This window comes from Mustelus asterias, chromosome 17, assembly GCF_964213995.1.
Source record: "Mustelus asterias chromosome 17, sMusAst1.hap1.1, whole genome shotgun sequence".
Taxonomy (NCBI): Eukaryota; Metazoa; Chordata; class Chondrichthyes; order Carcharhiniformes; family Triakidae; genus Mustelus; species Mustelus asterias.
In genome coordinates, this window is record NC_135817.1 from 59,302,382 (window position 1) to 59,321,206 (window position 18,825).

The window sequence follows — 18,825 nt, forward strand, 5'->3', positions numbered from 1 at the left end:
CAGTTTTTTCCTTTTTCATATCGGTTTTGATACAAAAAATGGCTTGTGAGGTAGTTAAGAGTCCAATACATTGTTAAAGGGCTGGTGTCACAGGCTAGACAGGGTACAGATGCCAGATTTCTTCCCTGTATAGCATTATTAGACTGGATATGTTTTTAGATGCTGTAAGGGAGACAATTGTGGGTTTCTACATGCTGTTAGTGGAATGTGCTGCTAAAGTTCATTCAAATATTACTTAGCACCGTCTGATTTTACCTTAAGCAGCTATTTATATTTGTACATCAGTAATAACTTGACTTCAAGCTGGAAAATATCCTGAGATGCTTTCGAGAGAGAAGTTTACAAGGGCAAGAGGTGTGTTGAGAGAACTGGGAAAGTGACCCGAAAGTATACTCAAAAAGATGTTTTAAAAAGTTGATGGGAGTGAAAACTAGAGGAGTTAATGGGAGTGGTTCCTGGAGAGAGTGGCTGAGGCACTTGAAAGAACTGCAAAAGTCTTGGGCAAAGGCAGGATGGATGCAAGAGTCAGAGGATCGAAAGATTTGGAAGGCTAGAGAGGGGTGCAAAAGCCAAGCAGGTCATGGCAATGGAGATGAAGGCAATAGGTCTAAATGCATTACATTTCAGGAGCCAGTTATGACAGGGATAGGGGTTATGCAGGACAGCACCAATGAAGCCATGGCTACTTGAATTTTGGTTGAATGTTGTGGAGAGGGGAGATTTGGAACATGGCAGAAACAGCATATAAATCAAGAAAGGCACCGAAAATGTGACTGAGCTTTGGTCAGTGGTCGGGGTTAAGAAGGAACGGTAGAAAGTGAAGCTGGAAACGTGAGTTAGATGCAACTATGTTGAGATTTTTCTTGGTTTAATTCAACCTGTGTGTGTGTGTGTAAGGAGGAGGCCATCATCAGTTTGTGTGTGTGTAAGAAGGAGGCCGACATCAGGGGCTGATGACTAGAGGGCCGAGGACAATGCTTTCAGTTCTTCCCATGTTGAATTGCAGGAAATTGTGACTTGCCAACAACAAATTCAGTTGGGCAGTTTGGGAGCGCATAAGTAGTCAGGCGAGATGATGCCTGATGTTATCAGCATACCTGCAGAAACTTACTGTCTGTTTATGGAGGATGTTATGAAGGAGTTGAGGGGAGCTGAGGAAGTTTAGAGTATGGGGATGAAAGAGAAACCATTGCTGAAGCTACGATAACTGAATTTGAACAATAATGGCATCACACTTAAAATAAATACTTCCTATGTTTAAATGGATTTGAGTTCCTCTTGCTGATCACAAATCTCACTCCTAATATTTTTTTGATCTTTGAAGTTCTTTAAAGAGCCTGTCCCTAAAACTAGCATAGGAAAGAAATGTTTGATCAAAATCTGCTTAAAGGAACCTTATTGAATTAGTGAACACTTAGGGCAGGTGGAAAGGATTAAAGGCTTTTGACCTTTACTTCTGCTTTCCAATCCTTTTCTTCTTGGGAAGTCCCTCGGGATTAAGGATGGCTTGTTTCTACTCCAGTTTGAGTTCTGAGCTGGCTGATAAGTTCAATGTGCAATCTGCAGACTCTTCTACAAGCGAGGAAGGTGATGCTTGAAGGTTTGGGTAGACGGGTGGTTTGAAGGTTTGGATAGACGGGGTGGTTTGAAGATTTGTGCCCTCCCTCCGACTACTCAATTTCGTCTTTGCATGTTCCTGACAAAGTGCCTCAATGTGTTCAGTGCCTTCACCAATTGCCTTCTCAATTTTGGTCAGTCACAAGCCTGGGTCTCCCATGAATTGGTAGGTATGTTTAACCTCTTCAGCGATGGTTTGAGGACATACCTAAAGTGTTCTCCTGGGACTCGCCTGTTGTGACCAAGTTCCGACTGAGCAGTTGCTTCTGGTGTCAGGCATACAAGTGACGTGCCCTGCCCGGTGAAGCTGGTTTTGAATAATAACCACCTCAATGCTGGGTATGTTGGCTTGGGAAGAGGAAACCATTGTTGGACTACCTTTCTTGTCACCAGATTTGGAGGATTTTGCAAAGGCACCGCTGGTCGCACTTCTCCAATGCTTTAAGGTTCCGATTGTATGTTGTCCGAGTTTCCGGAAACTATAGGAATGTGGGTATCACTGCTGCCCGGCAAACCATGACCTTGATCTCAGGTTTGAGATCCTGGTGTTCAAATACTCTCTTCCGTAATTGGCTGAAGGTTGAGTTGGTGCATTGACGGTGGGGATGAATTTCGTCATCAATGAGAGGAGTCACCCAAGGTGTGGAGATGGTCTAGGATCTCGCTGTTGACCTTAAGCGAGGGGTCGCAGTGTTGTGCTTTAGGAGCTGGTTGGAAGAGGACCTTAGTTTTCCTGGTGTTTAGTGAAAGGTCCATTTTCTCAGTCACTTTTTGAAATAGAACATAGAACATAGAACATTACAGCGCAGAACAGGCCCTTCGGCCCACGATGTTGCACCGACCAGTTAAAAAAAAACTGTGACCCTCCAACCTAAACCAATTTCTTTTCGTCCATGAACCTATCTACGGATCTCTTAAACGCCCCCAAACTAGGCGCATTTACTACTGATGCTGGCAGGGCATTCCAATCCCTCACCACCCTCATTTTAATGAGGTGACAGTGAGTTAATAATGTGAGTGACAGTGAAATCAATGCCAAAATGTATTCTTTAAACTTTATCTTTGCACAATGGTATTTAACATTACAGTGAAAGGATATAGAATTTGTTTCTTTTTGAATTTCTCCCAACCTTTTATCAAGAGTAATAGGTTACTCTCATTGTTGGATGGCAGTTCAATTGTCTTAGCTGTCTATGAAAATATGTATGTTAGAATGTTGTGATGTATATTATTTAGTCTTCCCCTCTTTTGTGTAGGGTGTGCCGACTTACATTTATTGGACATGCTAACTCCTTCTGAGCGGAAACGACAGGGCTATGTCCATGAGCTCATCGTGACAGAAGAAAACTATGTTAGTGATCTGCAGCTAGTCACTGAGGTAAGATAAAGTTCTCTTGTGAGCATGACGGAACACACAATTTTCAGCCTGTGCTAATAGATCACGAGGTAAATGTTCATCCTAGTTTGAGTCTCTGGCCTATATTGTGTTTACTGATCTTACCTGGGGCAGCAGTCCGGTTCGGTGCTCCTTGAATAAGAGAGAGTGGGAAAAAGGTTCACCAGAGTTCCTGCCCGTAATCACACTCTCGTGACGCCTGCACAAGAGTGCATTGGTTTGGATAACAACTAAGGACAGTATATTTCTTAAAGATGTTCTATGCTGCATTTATTACCTATCCTAAATTGGCACTGAGAAGATGGTGGTGGTCTTTCATCATTGCAATTACTTGTGCAACTGAATGGCTAGCTTGAGTAGTGAGGCCTTCTAATAAGAAACTAAAAGTCACCCATAGGTCAGACCAGTTTGGGGCTCTAGCTTATTGTCCCTGCACAATATTAGCGAACTGATTGAGTTTCTCAGACAATGCAGCATTTGGTTATATTTTTCTGGTGCCAGCTCTCAAATTTCCAGATTTATCGAATTCATTGGGTTTCCTGTTCACTATTGAAGCTTCTACAGTGTCTCGGGTGCTTCAATGTCCTTTTTGTGGCATAGAGATTAGAACTGTGCACTGCACTGTTTTAAGTGAGGGCTGATCAGGGTCCTATACGGGCTTAACATAAACTGCTCTACCCTTTGAATTCTATACCCTTGGAAATTCGTCCCAGTGCTTTGTGAGCGTGTTTAATTGCTTTACTGACCTATAGTGCTGCTTTTAATGGTTTATTCACATGCTCCAAGATCACTTTGCTCTGCTACTCCATTCAGTTTCTTATTCTTTAAGATGAAGGTGATGGTTTTATTTGTTACGACCAAAATGCACCCCCTCAGAATTATCTGTGTTGAAGCTCATTTGCTACTTAACTGCTTTTTCTGCAGGTTTTCCAATGTTGTCTGTATTTTGTTGCACTCTTCCTCAATATTAGCTAACCACCACCCCGCCCCCCCCAGGTTCCATCACTTTGTTTACATCTGCAAACTTTGATATTGTGTTACTTGTCCCCAAGTCCAAATCATTCAGTTATATTTTTAAACAATACAGTACTGAACTTTCTTGAAAGTATAATCTTCCGATAGTCACTGGTCGAGTAATCCAGAGATCCAGGGTAATGTTCTGGGGAACCAGGTTCGAATCCCACCACGGCAGCTGGTGAAATTGAAATTCTATAAAAAATGTGGAATTAAGAGTCTAATGGTCACCATGAAACAACTGTCGAATGCTGTAAAAACCCACCTGGTTCACTAATGTCCTTTAGGGAAGAGAATCTGCTGTCCTTACCTGGTCTGGCCTACATGTGACTCCAGGTCCCCAGTGATGTGGTTGACTCTTAAACGCCCTCTGAAATGCAAGCCACTCAGTTCACGGGCAATTAGGGATGGGCAATAAAGGCTGGCCCAGCCAGTGACACCCGATATCCCTTGAATGAATCTTTTAAAAAACACAGCGAACAAATCTGTTCTACCCATTGGATAAACTGAGATTGCTGAATGATTTTGTTAATTATTTGTCATTTACTCAGCGAGAAAGTTTTGCTTCCTTTTAATTACATTGCTATTGCTGCTAATGATCTGCCTTGTTCCATTAGGTCTTTCAGAAACCATTACTGGAGTCTGATCTGCTGACAGAAAAAGAAGTCGCCATGATTTTTGTTAACTGGAAGGAGCTCATCATGTGCAATATCAAATTGTTGAAGTAGGTACATGCTATGATACTGTAATGAGCGTCACTTGATAATTTACTAGCCTTCCCACTGCCGTCTTCAATATCTCCTGGATGTGGGATATGCAGATATGCTATTGTAAAAACCCATGGAATATCATAGGGACCATCTCTTTGTTGAACAACATGTTACAACTCCAATTCTGGAATTGAAATGAAGTTTATCATTCTATATAAAGATATAGGAGTGTTAAATCTGACTGGTGGGTCCAAACAAATGTGGCACTTTTTCAAGAAGTGGTGGGACTGAGGTTCAAATGCTTGACTCCAAACACGGTGAATTTGAAATCTGTCTTCAGACATCTTAATGATGTCTTCATAGAATCCCTGCAGTGCAGAAAGAGACCATTCGGCCATTGAGCTTGCACCAACAACAATCCTACCCAGGCCCTATTCCCATAACCCCACGTATTCACCCTGCTAATCCCCCTGACACTAAGGGACAATTTAGCATGGCCAATCAACCTAACCCGCACATCTTTGAACTGTGGGAGGAAACCAGATGACCTGGAGGAGATCCCCGCAGACATGGGGAGAACGTACAAACTCCACACAGACGATCACCCAAGGCTGGAATTGAACCCATGTCCCTGGCGCTGAGAGTTTAAAGTTTAAACCTAGCCAGCACATCTTTTGGACTGTGGGAGGAAACCGGAGCACCCGGAGGAAACCCACGCAGACACGGGTCGGGGTACATGCAGACTCTGCACAGACAGTGACCACAGCCGGGAATCGAACCCGGATCCCTGGTGCTGAGAGGCAGCAGTGCTTGCCACTGTGTCTTGGTCCTTCTTAGCAGGCCGAGGAAAATTGGAGCTGATCAATTTCAGTTTTGTCCTAATAAACATGGGGTTATAGATTGACATGGATTAAGCCTGCTTAAAAGCCAATTGTTGCAAAGGGAAACATTTTCTTTTGTTGCAATGTTGAGGTAGTACATTTTGAGTTAATTATTCAGTTTTTAGTTTGCTTGTCGTGTAATCTCCTTTGTGGGATACAGTAATATGAAACAGGTGATTTGCTTTCTTTTCATTTGGTACACATGGGGCATGTTAATTCCTGCTATTGTGCAACTACATAAAATGTGTCCAAGCAGCTCCAATCACAGCAGTCAGCATTTCAATTAAAATCACACAGTTCTATCCTGAGAGCTTGGTCTTTCATGTCGACCTTCAAAACCATTTTTGCAATTAGAATAACAGCCAGGAGTACGTTTCAAAGTAGTAAGATATCTTAAATTTAAATAAAATTGAAGTGCTGAAGCAGTCCAATTGATGTTGCATTTTGCAATGATCCTTGACCAAATCCCAGGATGTTGGGGGGATCTGGTTAGGGACCAATAATGTTTTGTTTAAAGTAGACAAGGTTGAGATTCATGGTTTCTGAACAAACAAAATAAAAATTGATATACAAGTTCAGAAAGTTAAAATAATTTACAATGTCTATCTTGTGCTCAAGCATTCAGGGAAAGTATGAGGTATATGCAAATTATCAGACAAACTGTGGTTGAGCACACCAGACTAGAGAGCAAATGACAGTTGCAACCTAGACGGAGTCCATGGATCTCACAAGAACCCACCCAGCCATCAAAAGTCAAACAATCACGTTGAAAGTTTGTCTCATAAGAGATTCTTCGCTTCATATTAGATGATCTCGTCTTGGAATTCTCTACAAATGTTTCTCCTGGCTTGACAGCTTTAACAATGGCCCACCTCTCAGGGTTTCAATCTCACCTTCCAAGATTCCTTCTCCCTGGATCCCTGAGTCTGTACTTCAGTCTGCACTTACTGGTGTAGTTTCAGCTCTTTGCTGGATAGCGAGCTTCACTCAAGTGGCGCTGTCCCTGAGTCTCTCCAAACTCTTATATCCAGCTACATAGGAGTCCCAAGACTACCCATCAGCCCTCTTTGATTTACCAGGGCTTTCCCTCTACACTGCTCATCAGAGTTAACAGCAGCACTCTGTCTATATGGAGCTCCCTCCAACCCCCGACTCTCCTGAATCTAACTGCCTCAAGATGAGCCCACTGCCCCTTGAACTGATCTGGGAACCTACCAAAACACTCCCAGAGGGTCCCACTTCTGTCACTGGGCTGAATCTAGTGCAACATGCCTCTTAAATGTTACAATCCCCTCATTTAGCACCCACAGACACAAATAATAATGATTTCATGACAGTTGTAAGATACTAGAATCTATCTATAGTCCCTGTGTATAATCAGGATCAGATACATTCAGCAGTACATTTGACATCTGTGATGCATTGCAAATAAACACCTAAAATTACTTTGTACGCTTTTCTTGATGTGGGAACTTAATTCAGATTGTAGGAACTTAATTCAGATTGTAGGAACTTAATTCAAAGAACAAAGGATAAAGAAAATTATATCACAGGAACCGGCCCTTCGGCCCTCCAAGCCTGCGCCGACCTTGCCGGCCGACTGAACTAAAACCCCCTACCTTTCTGGGGACCATATCCCTCTATTCCCATCCTATTCATGTATTTGTCAAGATGCCCCTTAAAAGTCACTATTGTATCTGCTTCCACTACCTCCCCCGGCAGCGAGTTCCAGGCACCCACCACCCTCTGTGTAAAAACAACTTGCCTCGTACATCTCCTTTAAACCTTGTCCCTCACACCTTAAACCTATGCCTCCTAGTAATTGACTCTTCCACCCTGGGAAAAAGCTTCTGATTATCCACTCTGTGCATGCCCCTCATAATCTTGTAGACTTCTATCAGGTTGCCCCTCAACCTCTGTCGTTCTAGTGAGATCAAACCAAGTTTCTCCAACCTCTCCTCATAGCTAATGCCCTCCATACTAGGCAACATCCTGGTAAAGCTTTTCTGTACCCTTTCCAAAGCCTCCACATCCTTCTGGTAGTGTGGCAACCAGAATTGAACACTATATTCCAAGTGCAGCCTAACTAAGGTTCTATAAAGCTGCAACATGACTTGCCAATTTTTAAACTCAATGCCCTGGCCGATGAAGGCAAGCATGCCATATGCCTTCTTGACTACCTTCTCCACTTGCGTTGTCACTTTCAGTGACCTGTGTACCTGTACACCCAGATCCCTCTGCCTATCAATACTCTTAAGGGTTCTGTCAGATTGTAGAAATTTAATTCAGATTGTAGGAACTTAATTCAGATTGTTGAATTTAATTCAGATTGTTGAATTTAATTCAGATTGTAGAAACTTAATTCAGATTGTAGAAACTTAATTCAGATTGTAGGAACTTGATTCAGCTTGTAGGAACTTAACTTAATTCAGCTTGTAGGAATTTAATTCGGATTGTTGAATTTAATTCAGCTTGTAGGAACTTAATTCAGCTTGTAGAAATTTAATTCAGATTGTAGGACCTTAATTCAGATTGTAGGACCTTAATTCAGATTGTAGGACCTTAATTCCGATCGCAGGACCTTAATTCCGATCGCAGGACCTTGAAACTGGAAAGGTGGATTGTGAGTTAGTTGATCACATTGAATCAAGTTAAATAGGCAGTTTTATATTGATTAATTGATGTTAACAAATGCTCACAGTATTTACACAAGCATGGATAATGATAAAAATGGATTCCTACTAAGCTGACAATGCTTTGTCCAGAAAATGAAAATACAATTGAAATACATGTTTAGTTTATTTAAAGATTGAGTTGAAATGAAATTATCAATATGTTATATCAGTCTGCTTCTTGTCGTCTATGCTAATGTGCCTCTGATTTTGCTTCACTGTAGGGCACTGCGGGTAAGGAAGAAAATGTCAGGAGAGAGGATGCCAGTAAAAATGATTGGTGACATATTAACAGCACAACTGCCTCACATGCAGCCATATATCCGATTCTGCAGCTGTCAGCTTAATGGGGCAGCTCTTATCCAGCAGAAGACTGATGAGGTTCCAGAATTTAAGGAATTTGTGAAAGTAAGGGATCATTGCATTACCGTTACAGAGAAATTGAAATGATCTCTGCATCACCTTGAGTTTACTTTCAAGTGAAACCATTGATTTCAGTCACGTTGTAATTCAGCAAAGCTTTACAATGCTTCTGAAGAGTAGGTAGCTTCTGTTCAGTAGGTAGCGGCATCGCCTCTGCATCAAAAGCTTGTGAGCTCCATCTACAACACAGACCGGAACACACAATCTAGGTTGACACTTTCCTGCAGCTCTAAAGGGCTGCTGCATTGCCAGAGGCACAGCCTTCCTGATGGGAGCCTGTTTGCCGGGAGACAAATAGAGATCCTATTATTCAAAGAAGACTGCAGCATTTGCCTGATCCCCTGGCCAAAGTTCCTCCCTCACCGCCAAAAGCAAATTAATTAATTAATTTATTTATTAGTGTCACAAGTTACATTAATGTAGTTCTAATGTAGTTCTTTGAATTACATTAGCTTACATTAACACTGCAATGAAGCTTCTGTGAAAATCCCCTAGTCACCTGTTCAGGGACACTGAGGGAGAATTTAGCATGGACCATGCACCTAACCAGCATGTCTCATGGACTGTGGGAGGAAACCCGTGATGTGGAGATGCCGGCGTTGGACTGGGGTAAACACAGTAAGAAGTTTAACAACACCAGGTTAAAGTCCAACAGGTTTATTTGGTAGCAAAAGCCACAAGCTTTCGGAGCCTTAAGCTCCTTCTTCAGGTGAGAGGGAATTCTGTTCACACTCTCTTCTGTTCTGTTTGTGAACAGAATTCCCACTCACCTGAAGAAGGAGCCTAAGGCTCCGAAAGCTTGTGGCTTTTTCTACCAAATAAACCTGTTGGACTTTAACCTGGTGTTGTTAAACGTACGGAGGAAACCCACATAGACACGCAGTTTTTTTAATGGTATCTTGCAATAGAAACATTGTCTGCTCTATATACATACATGGTACTGACTACACAGAAGAAAGAATTTGCATTTATATAGCACCTTTCAAGCTCAGGATGTCTCGAGGCACTTCAGAGCAAATGAAGTACTTTGAGGTATAGCCACTGTTGTAATGTAAGAAATGGTTTACTTCGGTAATTGTGAAGCATTTTGGGATGTCCTAAGGATGTGATAATGCTCTGTACAGTATATAAAATGTGATTTTCTAAATATAGTGATGTTGTTGCTGACACCTTGCTTATTTATATTATGACAGAGACTAGCAATGGACCCTCAATGTAAAGGAATGCCACTATCAAGTTTCCTACTGAAGCCAATGCAAAGGGTAACACGGTACCCACTAATAATTAAAAATGTAAGTACCTTGTGTGTACGTCCTCCTACATGAATCAAGTTAAAACTGTAACACAGTTTGTCACAACATGGGAGGGGAGACAATGTGGTATTGTCACTGGACTAATAATCCAGAGACTCAGGATAATGGGGACCCAGGTTTGAATCCCACCATGGCAGATGGTGAAATTTGAATTCAATTAACATCTGGACTTAAGAATCTACTGATGATGATGAAACAAAGAACAAAGAACAGTACAGCACAGGAAACAGGCCCTTCGGCCCTCCAAGCCTGTGCCGCTCCTTGGTCCAACTAGACCAATCGTTTGTATCCCTCCATTCCCAGGCTGCTCATGTGACTATCCAGGTAAGTTTTAAACGATGTCAGCGTGCCTGCCTCCACCACCCTACTTGGCAGCGCATTCCAGGCCCCCACCACCCTCTGTGTAAAAAAACGTCCCTCTGATATCCGATTTATACTTCGCCCCTCTCAGCTTGAGCCCGTGACCCCTCGTGATCGTCACCTCCGACCTGGGAAAAAGCTTCCCACTGTTCACCCTATCTATGCCCTTCATAATCTTGTACACCTCTATTAGATCTCCCCTCATTCTCCGTCTTTCCAAGGAGAACAACCCCAGTCTACCCAATCTCTCCTCATAGCTAAGACCCTCCATACCAGGCAACATCCTGGTAAACCTTCTCTGCACTCTCTCCAATGCCTCCACGTCCTTCTGGTAGTGCGGCGACCAGAACTGGACGCAGCACTCCAAATGTGGCCTAACCAGCGTTCCATACAGCTGCATCATCAGACTCCAGCTTTTCTACTCTATACCCCGTCCTATAAAGGCAAGCATACCATATGCCTTCTTCACCACCTTCTCCACCTGTGTTGCCACCTTCAAGGATTTGTGGACTTGCACACCTAGGTCCCTCTGTGTTTCTATACTCCTGATGACTCTGCCATTTATTGTATGTGATTCTGTTACCCATTGTTGATGGTCATAAAAACCCATCTGGTTCACTAATGTCCCTTTAGGGAAGGAAATCTGCTGTCCTTACCTGGTCTGGCCTACATGCGACTCCAGAGCCACAGCAATGTGGTTGACTCTTAACTGCCCTCTGAAATAGCCGAGCGAGCCGTTCAATACAAGGGCAATTAGGAATGAGCAACAAATGCTGGCCGTGACGCTCACATCGCATGAACGGATAAAAAGAAGACAACTTTTCAGTCTCTTGTAATTGAACAGGCTAAATAAAACACCCAGTTTTGTTACTGACCATTGCTTTTGCAATGAAATAGACCATAAGGGAATTTTATTACTTGGAACTGCTGCTGGGAGAAAGGTGGGGTTGAGTGTCTATATTTGCCGAGCCGATAATGTAACATTTTTAAGGACAGGTCAGCATTTATATGTTCTTGTGGCCTCTTTTAACACCACAGTTTCTTTTGGAACAGCTTTAAAATTCCAAGCTCGGGTTCCTGAGGCCATCAGGTCTGCCAGAAGGATTTTGTTTTTCAAATGTGCTTTTGGCAACCAGGTCTCCGAAATGTTAGTAGCTGTGTGATCAGTTATTATTTCAACATTGCATTCTGTAAACTCTTTAAAAGTTTATTTTCTGAAATGGGATATTAAAGGGACAACTCCCTCCTCGAGCCTTAAGTTCACTTGAATTAAAAAAAAACTTTACTTCTGAATAAATATTCTAGATTCTGGAAAACACCCCAGAAAATCATCCCGATTTTAGCCACTTGAAACAGGCTCTGGAAAAAGCTGAGGAACTGTGTTCTCAGGTGAATGAGGGCGTGCGAGAAAAGGAAAATTCTGACAGGCTGGAGTGGATCCAGACACACGTGCAATGCGAAGGTCTATCTGAGGTAAGATAATGGAAGGAGCCAAAGTGTGTCATATCTCTAAACAATTGAACTGTGATAATCCGCTCATTGTAGCAAGTTGTTGGTACTGTTAAAAACCTCTGGATGGAAGCAACAGTTGTTTTTTCATGAATGGCAGATCATGTTTGCCAAACCTGATTGAATTTGTAGAGGGCAAATCTCTGTGGCTGTTACTTGCATGAAATTTTGGGCGGCACAGTGGTTAGCACTGGTGCCTCTCAGCGTTAGGGACCCAGGTTCGTTTCCCGGCTTGGGTCAATGTCTGTGTGAAGTTTACACGTTCTACCCGTGTCTGTGTGGGTTTCCTTCGGGTGCTCCAGTTTCCTCCCACAGTCCAATGATGCGTAGGTTAGATTGATTGGCCATGCTAAACTGCCCCGTAGTGTCCCGAGATGCATAGGTTAGAGAGATTAGTGGGGTAAATATGTGGGGTTACGGGGGTAGGGTCTGGATGGGATTGTTGTCATTGCAGACTCGATGGGCTGAATGGCCCCCTTGTGCACTTTAGGGATTCTATGAAATTTCAGAAGGCAGAGTTCCACAAAGGAGACTGTTGCCAAAGTTGAAGCTGCCTGAATTGGAGACAGGTTATTTGACCTGGTTCGAAAGTTGCCTGAGCAGCAGAGGATGGAGACGGGATAGCAGCCAGCCATTCCGAATGGCAGCATGTGGCTAGTATCCCATAAGGATCTGTGTCAAGGTCTCAGCTATTCATTATATTAACAAATGGCTGATGAGTTAGAAAGCCACGTATCCAGATTTACTGAAGAAACAAAGACAGCATTGTGAGCAGTGTTGATGAAGGCATAAAGTCCCAAAGAAATTCATAGATTAAATGAATGCCTAAAACCATTTGAAATGAACTTCAATGTAGGCAAATATGAGGTAATCTACTTTCAACCTAAAAAAGGAAAGATCAGGATATTTGCTAAATGGTGAAAAGCTAGAAGCAGTGAAGTTCCAAAGAGACTTGGAGGTACAGGTTTACAGATCTTGAAAACATTTTCGGGCAGATACAAAAAATCAAAATAAACCTAATTAATGTTGGTCTTTCTATTTAGGGGATTAGAATACAAGGGGATACAAGTTATGATGCAGCTTAGATCACACCTAGAGGGCTGTGTTCAGTTCTGGGCATCAACCTTGGGAAGGATATATTGGTCTTGAAGGGAATGCAGTGTAGCTTTTCCAGCATGATACCTGGACTCGAAATAACTTCTCTAATGTTCCTGTGGGGGCGCAGTGGTTAGCACTGCTACCTCACAGCGCCAGGGACTTGGGTTCGATTCCCGGCTTGGGTCACTGTCTCTGTGGAATCTGCACGTTCTCTCCGTGTCTGTGTTGGTTTCCTCTGGGTGCTCCAGTTTCCTCCACAATCCAAAAGACGTGCTGGTTAGGTGCATTGGCCATGTTAAATTCCCCCTCAGTGCATCCGAACGGGCGCCGGAGTGTGGCGACTGGGGAATTTTTACAGTAACTTCATTGCAGTGTTAATGTAAGAATACTTGTGACGAATAAATAAACTTTTAAAAAACTAATAATTATGTTATGAAATTTCAGATTTGTGCGATCTTGTTATATGTCCGTGTTAAAGGTCTTTAAGGTTAGAGTGCACTGCAATCCAGATTGCAGCAAATAGACTTTGTTCCTAAGTTTATGTTGTTCTGTGTCCTGACGCAGCTGTCATAAATTTCTTAAAGATAATTGCGGCTGTTTCCTTTTTTATTTCAGCAACTTGTTTTCAATTCTGTCACAAATTGCCTGGGTCCTCGAAAGTTCCTACACAGTGGTAAACTTTACAAAGCCAAGAGTAACAAGGAGCTTTATGGCTTTCTCTTCAATGACTTCCTACTACTGACACAGATCATTAAACCACTAGGTTCTTCAGGAACTGACAAGGTCTTCAGTCCCAAGTCAAACCTACAGTACAAAATGTATAAGACGGTAAGTCAAATTTAGCATTCCAATCAAGCTGTAATCCTTACAGATAAACAGAAAATAAAATGTAGCCTGCGGTCTTGGTTTATAGAGGAGCACTTTATAATGTTGCACTGAGCAACAGAGACCAATGAAGGCCTAGTGGTATTTTTGCTCGACTATTAATCCAGAAACTCAGCTAATGTTCTGGGGACCTGGGTTCGAATCCCGCCACGGCAGGTGGTGGAATTTGAATTCAATAAAAAAAAGTCTGGAATTAAGAATCTATCAATGACTGTGAAACCATTGCCGATTGTTGGAAAAACCCATCTGGTTCACTCATGTCCTTTAGGGAAGGAAATCTGCCGTCCTTACCCGGTCTGGCCCACATGTGACTCCAGAGCCACAGCAATGTGGTTGATTCTCAAGTGCCCTCCAAGGGCAACTAAGGATGGGCAATAAATACTGGCCAGCCATTAGCATCCATGTCCCACTTATGAAAAAAAAATGATCTTAAGGTCGACTCCTGGTTTGTGCTAGGCTATTTCCTCTTGTCTGTGGCTATGGGTGTCTGCAGCTCTCAACATAAAGTTAAAATTTATTTATTAGTCACAAGTAGGCTTGCTTACATTAACACTGCAATGAAGTTACTGTGAAAATCCCCTAGTCACCACACTCCGGCGCCTGTTCAGCCTCACTGAGGGAGAACCCGGGTCCCTGGTGCTGTGAGGCAATGGTGCTAACCACCTTGCCACCGTGCTGCCCCGTGGCTAATGAGGAGAAGATCAGCAAGGATTTGTTTTCCAATAATCTTCGATAAAGTGCATTAGAGAGAACAGCATTGTGCTCCCAAATCTTTTGAGCTTCATCATTTATTTACAACAACAACAACAAAAAGTCCTGCAAATACATTTCAGTAAACTGGGAGAATGGGGACGTTCCTTACATCAAGATGGAGGATGTGCAGCAAAGCTGAGCTGCTTCTAAACGTGATGCAAGAATATACAGACTGAGGTTAAAATATGTCAAGGGGTATTTGGAGAGCGCTAAAGCATGGCATTGAGATCGAGGATCAGCCATGATTCTGTTGAATGGTGGACACTCAATGACCTGGCCTCCACAGATTTCTGCGACAGAGTTCCACAGATTCACCACTCTCTGGCTGAAGAAATTCCTCCTCATCTCTGTTTTAAAGGATCGTCCCTTTAGCCTGAGGTTGTGCCCTCTGGTTCTAGTTTTTCCTGCTAGTTAAACATCCTCTCTACATCCACAGGCCTTGCAGTATCTTGTAAGTTTCAATAAGATCCCCCCTCATCCCTCTAAACTCCAATGAGTACAGACCCAGAGTCCTCAACCGTACCTTATACGACAAGCTCTTCATTCCAGGGATCACTCTTGTGAACCTCCTCTCGACCCTTTCTAAGGCCAGCACATCCTTCCTTAGATATGGGGCCCAAAACTGCTCACAATATTCCAAATGGGGTCTGACCAGAACCTTATACAGCCTCAGAAGTACATCCCTGCCCTTGTATTGTAGCCCTCTCGACATGAATGATAACATTGCATTTGCCTTCCAAACTGCCGACTGAACCTGCATGTTAACCAATTATGCAAAACATTGCCACTGAGGATACTGCAGGTTTAAGAGACTCCCCTGAGTTATGTACTGTGGTTGAATGTTGTTGTCTATTATTAGCCTATGCAAGAACACTGCTGCTGCCAAGTGGCTTCATGTTGTGCGTGCTTACACCCTTTTTATTTCTGCAGCCTATCTTTCTGAATGAGGTATTAGTGAAATTACCTACAGACCCTTCTGGTGATGAGCCTATTTTCCATATCTCCCATATCGACAGGGTGTACACACTTCGTGCTGAGAGCATCAATGAGAGGTAAGAGGGAACAACTCCCAGTCTTGTTGCTTCCTAACACAGGATGGGGGTGGGGGAGGGGGGGGAGACTTCCACCTTGGCAAGATGGAGCAAATTCGTAAACACGTATACAAAACACACTTAAACTTTATTATAAACTGCCAAGAGTGGATTTCTTCTGATGCATTTCATTTTCACACTTTTCAAGCTGGCATACTAATGGGAATTCATTTTTCGGAAGTGACAGATCAGCTGATTTTCTTTGAGTTTCTTCAAGCCAGCCTAGATTATTTTACATTGAAGCAGATCTTATTCATAGAACCCTGGATTCTATTGGTGATTATAAATCCGTATATCAGTTCCTCGTGTCTCTCTCATTTCCTTACACGTTTAGACAGTGGGTGGCACGGTGGCACAGTGGTTAGCACCAGGGACTCAGGTTCGATTCCAACCTTGGGTGACTGCGTGGAGTTTGCACATTCTCTCCTCGTCAGCATGGCTTTCCTCCCCAGTTTTATAGAGGTGGTCGAAAGCATGAAGGGTTTTGAAAGGGCAAATCAGGAAAGAACAATTACCTTTGGTCTTCCAATCATAGAATCCCCACAATGCAGAAAGAGGCCATTCAGCCCATCAAACCTGCCCCAACAACAATCCCACCCAGGCCCTATCCCCATAACCCCACGTATTTACCCTGCTAATCCCCCTAACACTAAGAGGCAATTTAGCATGGCCAATCAACCTAACGTGCATATCTTTGGACTGTGGGAGGAAACTGGAGCTCCTGAAGGAAACCCATGCAGACACGGGGAGAATGTGCAGACTCCACACAGACAGTGACCCGAGGCTGGAATTGAACCTGAGTCCCTGGCGCTGTGAAACAGCAGTGCTAACCACTGTGCCACCATGCCGCTCGGTAACTAGTGAAGGCATAAATCAGTAAGAGAGAAAAAGGGCAGACTAGTGTTTGCAGAAGCTTGTTAGGGTGTGGAATGTCCTACTGAAAATAGTACTGGGAGCAGATTGCAAAATAGGTTTTGGAAAGGAATGTGTATATATTTGAAAATTAAGAATTGAATAGCATATGGGAACAGGCAGCAGATTGGGATTTGCGAGCTAGCTGTTTCAATGAGCAGTGCAGTGGATTTAGCCCCCTTTTGTATCATAGATGTCTGTGATTCCTAAACCCAGCATGTTTTATTGAGGGGGCAATCTCCCAATTAGCATGCGAGGAAGATTCTCGAGATGTTCCATTTCCTCTGGGAGTTCTTTAAGCTCGTAGCTTCAGTTGAGTGTTTAGCAAGAAGGGAGTACATTTGATTTATATTAATTTGTTTGGGACCCAGATAATATTGCACGCAAAGTGATTGTGTAAAACTGAATGTCGAATGATATGGTCCAACGGTAAGGATGGTATGACTGATTTTCCGCATGTTTATTCAGCACGTTACTACACCATCCCGAGGCTACAGAGCAGATTTAACTATAAATCACTATTCAAGCCGCCACCTGACAATTTAGCATTATTGAACGATGATATTTGAGTTATTCAGAGATGTATTTTTGATGAGTGTTTTACAATTGTGTAACAATGAACCAGATCACATTTGCTGGCAATTTCTATCGAAGTAGCCCATGGTGAGCTCTGTTTACTCAAACACGTTGAGAGATTTCTGACATTACACTGATATAAATAAATCCACCCTGTGAGTAGAAAGTTGATGTGTTAATTACTGGGCTGCTGGAATTCCTCTGGGGTACAAATTTGAAAATAATGCCGATGAGCTAGAGGTTTTAGCAGGAACACATTGAACAAGATATCTTGCAAACTGTCCTCCAATAATGTCCGAGATTAGTGATTACGTATCCAGTCTACTTTTTTGAAAGCAGAACTTTGAATGATTTGTAAGAAACTGGAATGGATTTCTACAATGCAATATAAAGCAAGGGGCAGGGAGTTTAAAAGGGATTTGAGAATAAACTGTTTCACTCAGAGGATGGTGGAATCTCACTGCCTGAAAGGTTGGGGCAGGTGGGAGGGGGAAGGGGAAGAGGAGTGGGGAAACCCTCTCAACATTTGAGAAGCTCGAAATAGCATACAAGGCTATGGACCACGTGCTGGAAAATGGGATTAGAATTAGAATGCTTGATGTCCAGTGCTGACACGATGGGCCGAAGGGCCTCTGTCTGTGCTGTAAAGCTCTATGACTAAAGACAATATTGAAAAGAAAATTGCAAATCTGAAATACTGGAGCTTTGTAACTGGGTGTCAGTCAGCAACTTGAGAACTATATGTTACCATTTCAGTATATCCTGCAATCATTGAATCCTTACAGTGCAGAAGGAGGCCATTCGGCCCATTGAGTCTGCACCGACCACAATCCCAGCCAGTCCCTATCCCCGTAGCCCCACGTATTAACCCTGCTAGTCCCCCTGACACTAAGGGGCAATTTAGCATGGCCAATCCACCTAACCCACACATCTTTGGCGTGTGGGAAGAAACCAGAGCACCCGGAGGAAACCCACGCAGACACGGGGAGAACGTGCAGACTCTACCCAGACAGTGACCCAAGCCGGGAATCGAACTCGGGTCCCTGGCACTGTGAGGCAGCAGTGCTAACCACTGTACCACCATGCAGCCCGTGCAACGTATTTGCAGCCTTTTCTATTTCATTGTCTTAGATTATTTGATACATCAGTGTAACATCCCTGTCAGCAAACATACATTTTGGGTTTATTGTGCTTATTGAGGTATGAGGTGATGATGTTGGGACTGGAACCTTTCCATGTCAGGTGTCATGACTAGGCATTCCCAAAAGCAATTTAAAGCTTTTCCTGCACTGAGCCAATAACATAGCTCAGCCCCACCTCAGATGAGCACCCTCACTGCACCTCACCAAGTTATCTGTGGCTTTCGAGGGTAACACTGTGAACTGGTGCTGAGTTAAGGACAGCTTTGTGCTCGAGCCCATTGTCAATGAAAATTGGATTGAGGCTGCCTGCACTCATTTCTCAAAGGTCACCCACAGACAGAGCAAATTCTCATGCATCATTTCCGGCCAGAGTTGAACCTGGTCACAGAAAAGAAAAGCACCCCCCCTCCCCCTCCCCTCCCCCTCCCCCTCCCCTCCCCCTCCCCCTCCCCTCCCCCTCCCCCTCCCCCTCC

At 43.2% G+C, this 18,825-nt stretch overlaps 1 protein-coding gene across 1 annotated transcript in view; it reads left to right on the top strand.

The window, feature by feature from the left end:
- Positions 1–18,825, top strand: part of itsn1 (intersectin 1 (SH3 domain protein)) — a 195,894-nt gene that overhangs the window by 156,921 nt on the left and 20,148 nt on the right. Inside the window, exons 31-37 of the mRNA XM_078232778.1 lie at positions 2,874–2,995; positions 4,645–4,751; positions 8,515–8,698; positions 9,907–10,005; positions 11,692–11,859; positions 13,609–13,821; positions 15,562–15,683. Of these exons, the coding sequence (XP_078088904.1) occupies positions 2,874–2,995; positions 4,645–4,751; positions 8,515–8,698; positions 9,907–10,005; positions 11,692–11,859; positions 13,609–13,821; positions 15,562–15,683 (1,015 nt within the window). The remainder of the gene's footprint in view (positions 1–2,873; positions 2,996–4,644; positions 4,752–8,514; positions 8,699–9,906; positions 10,006–11,691; positions 11,860–13,608; positions 13,822–15,561; positions 15,684–18,825) is intronic.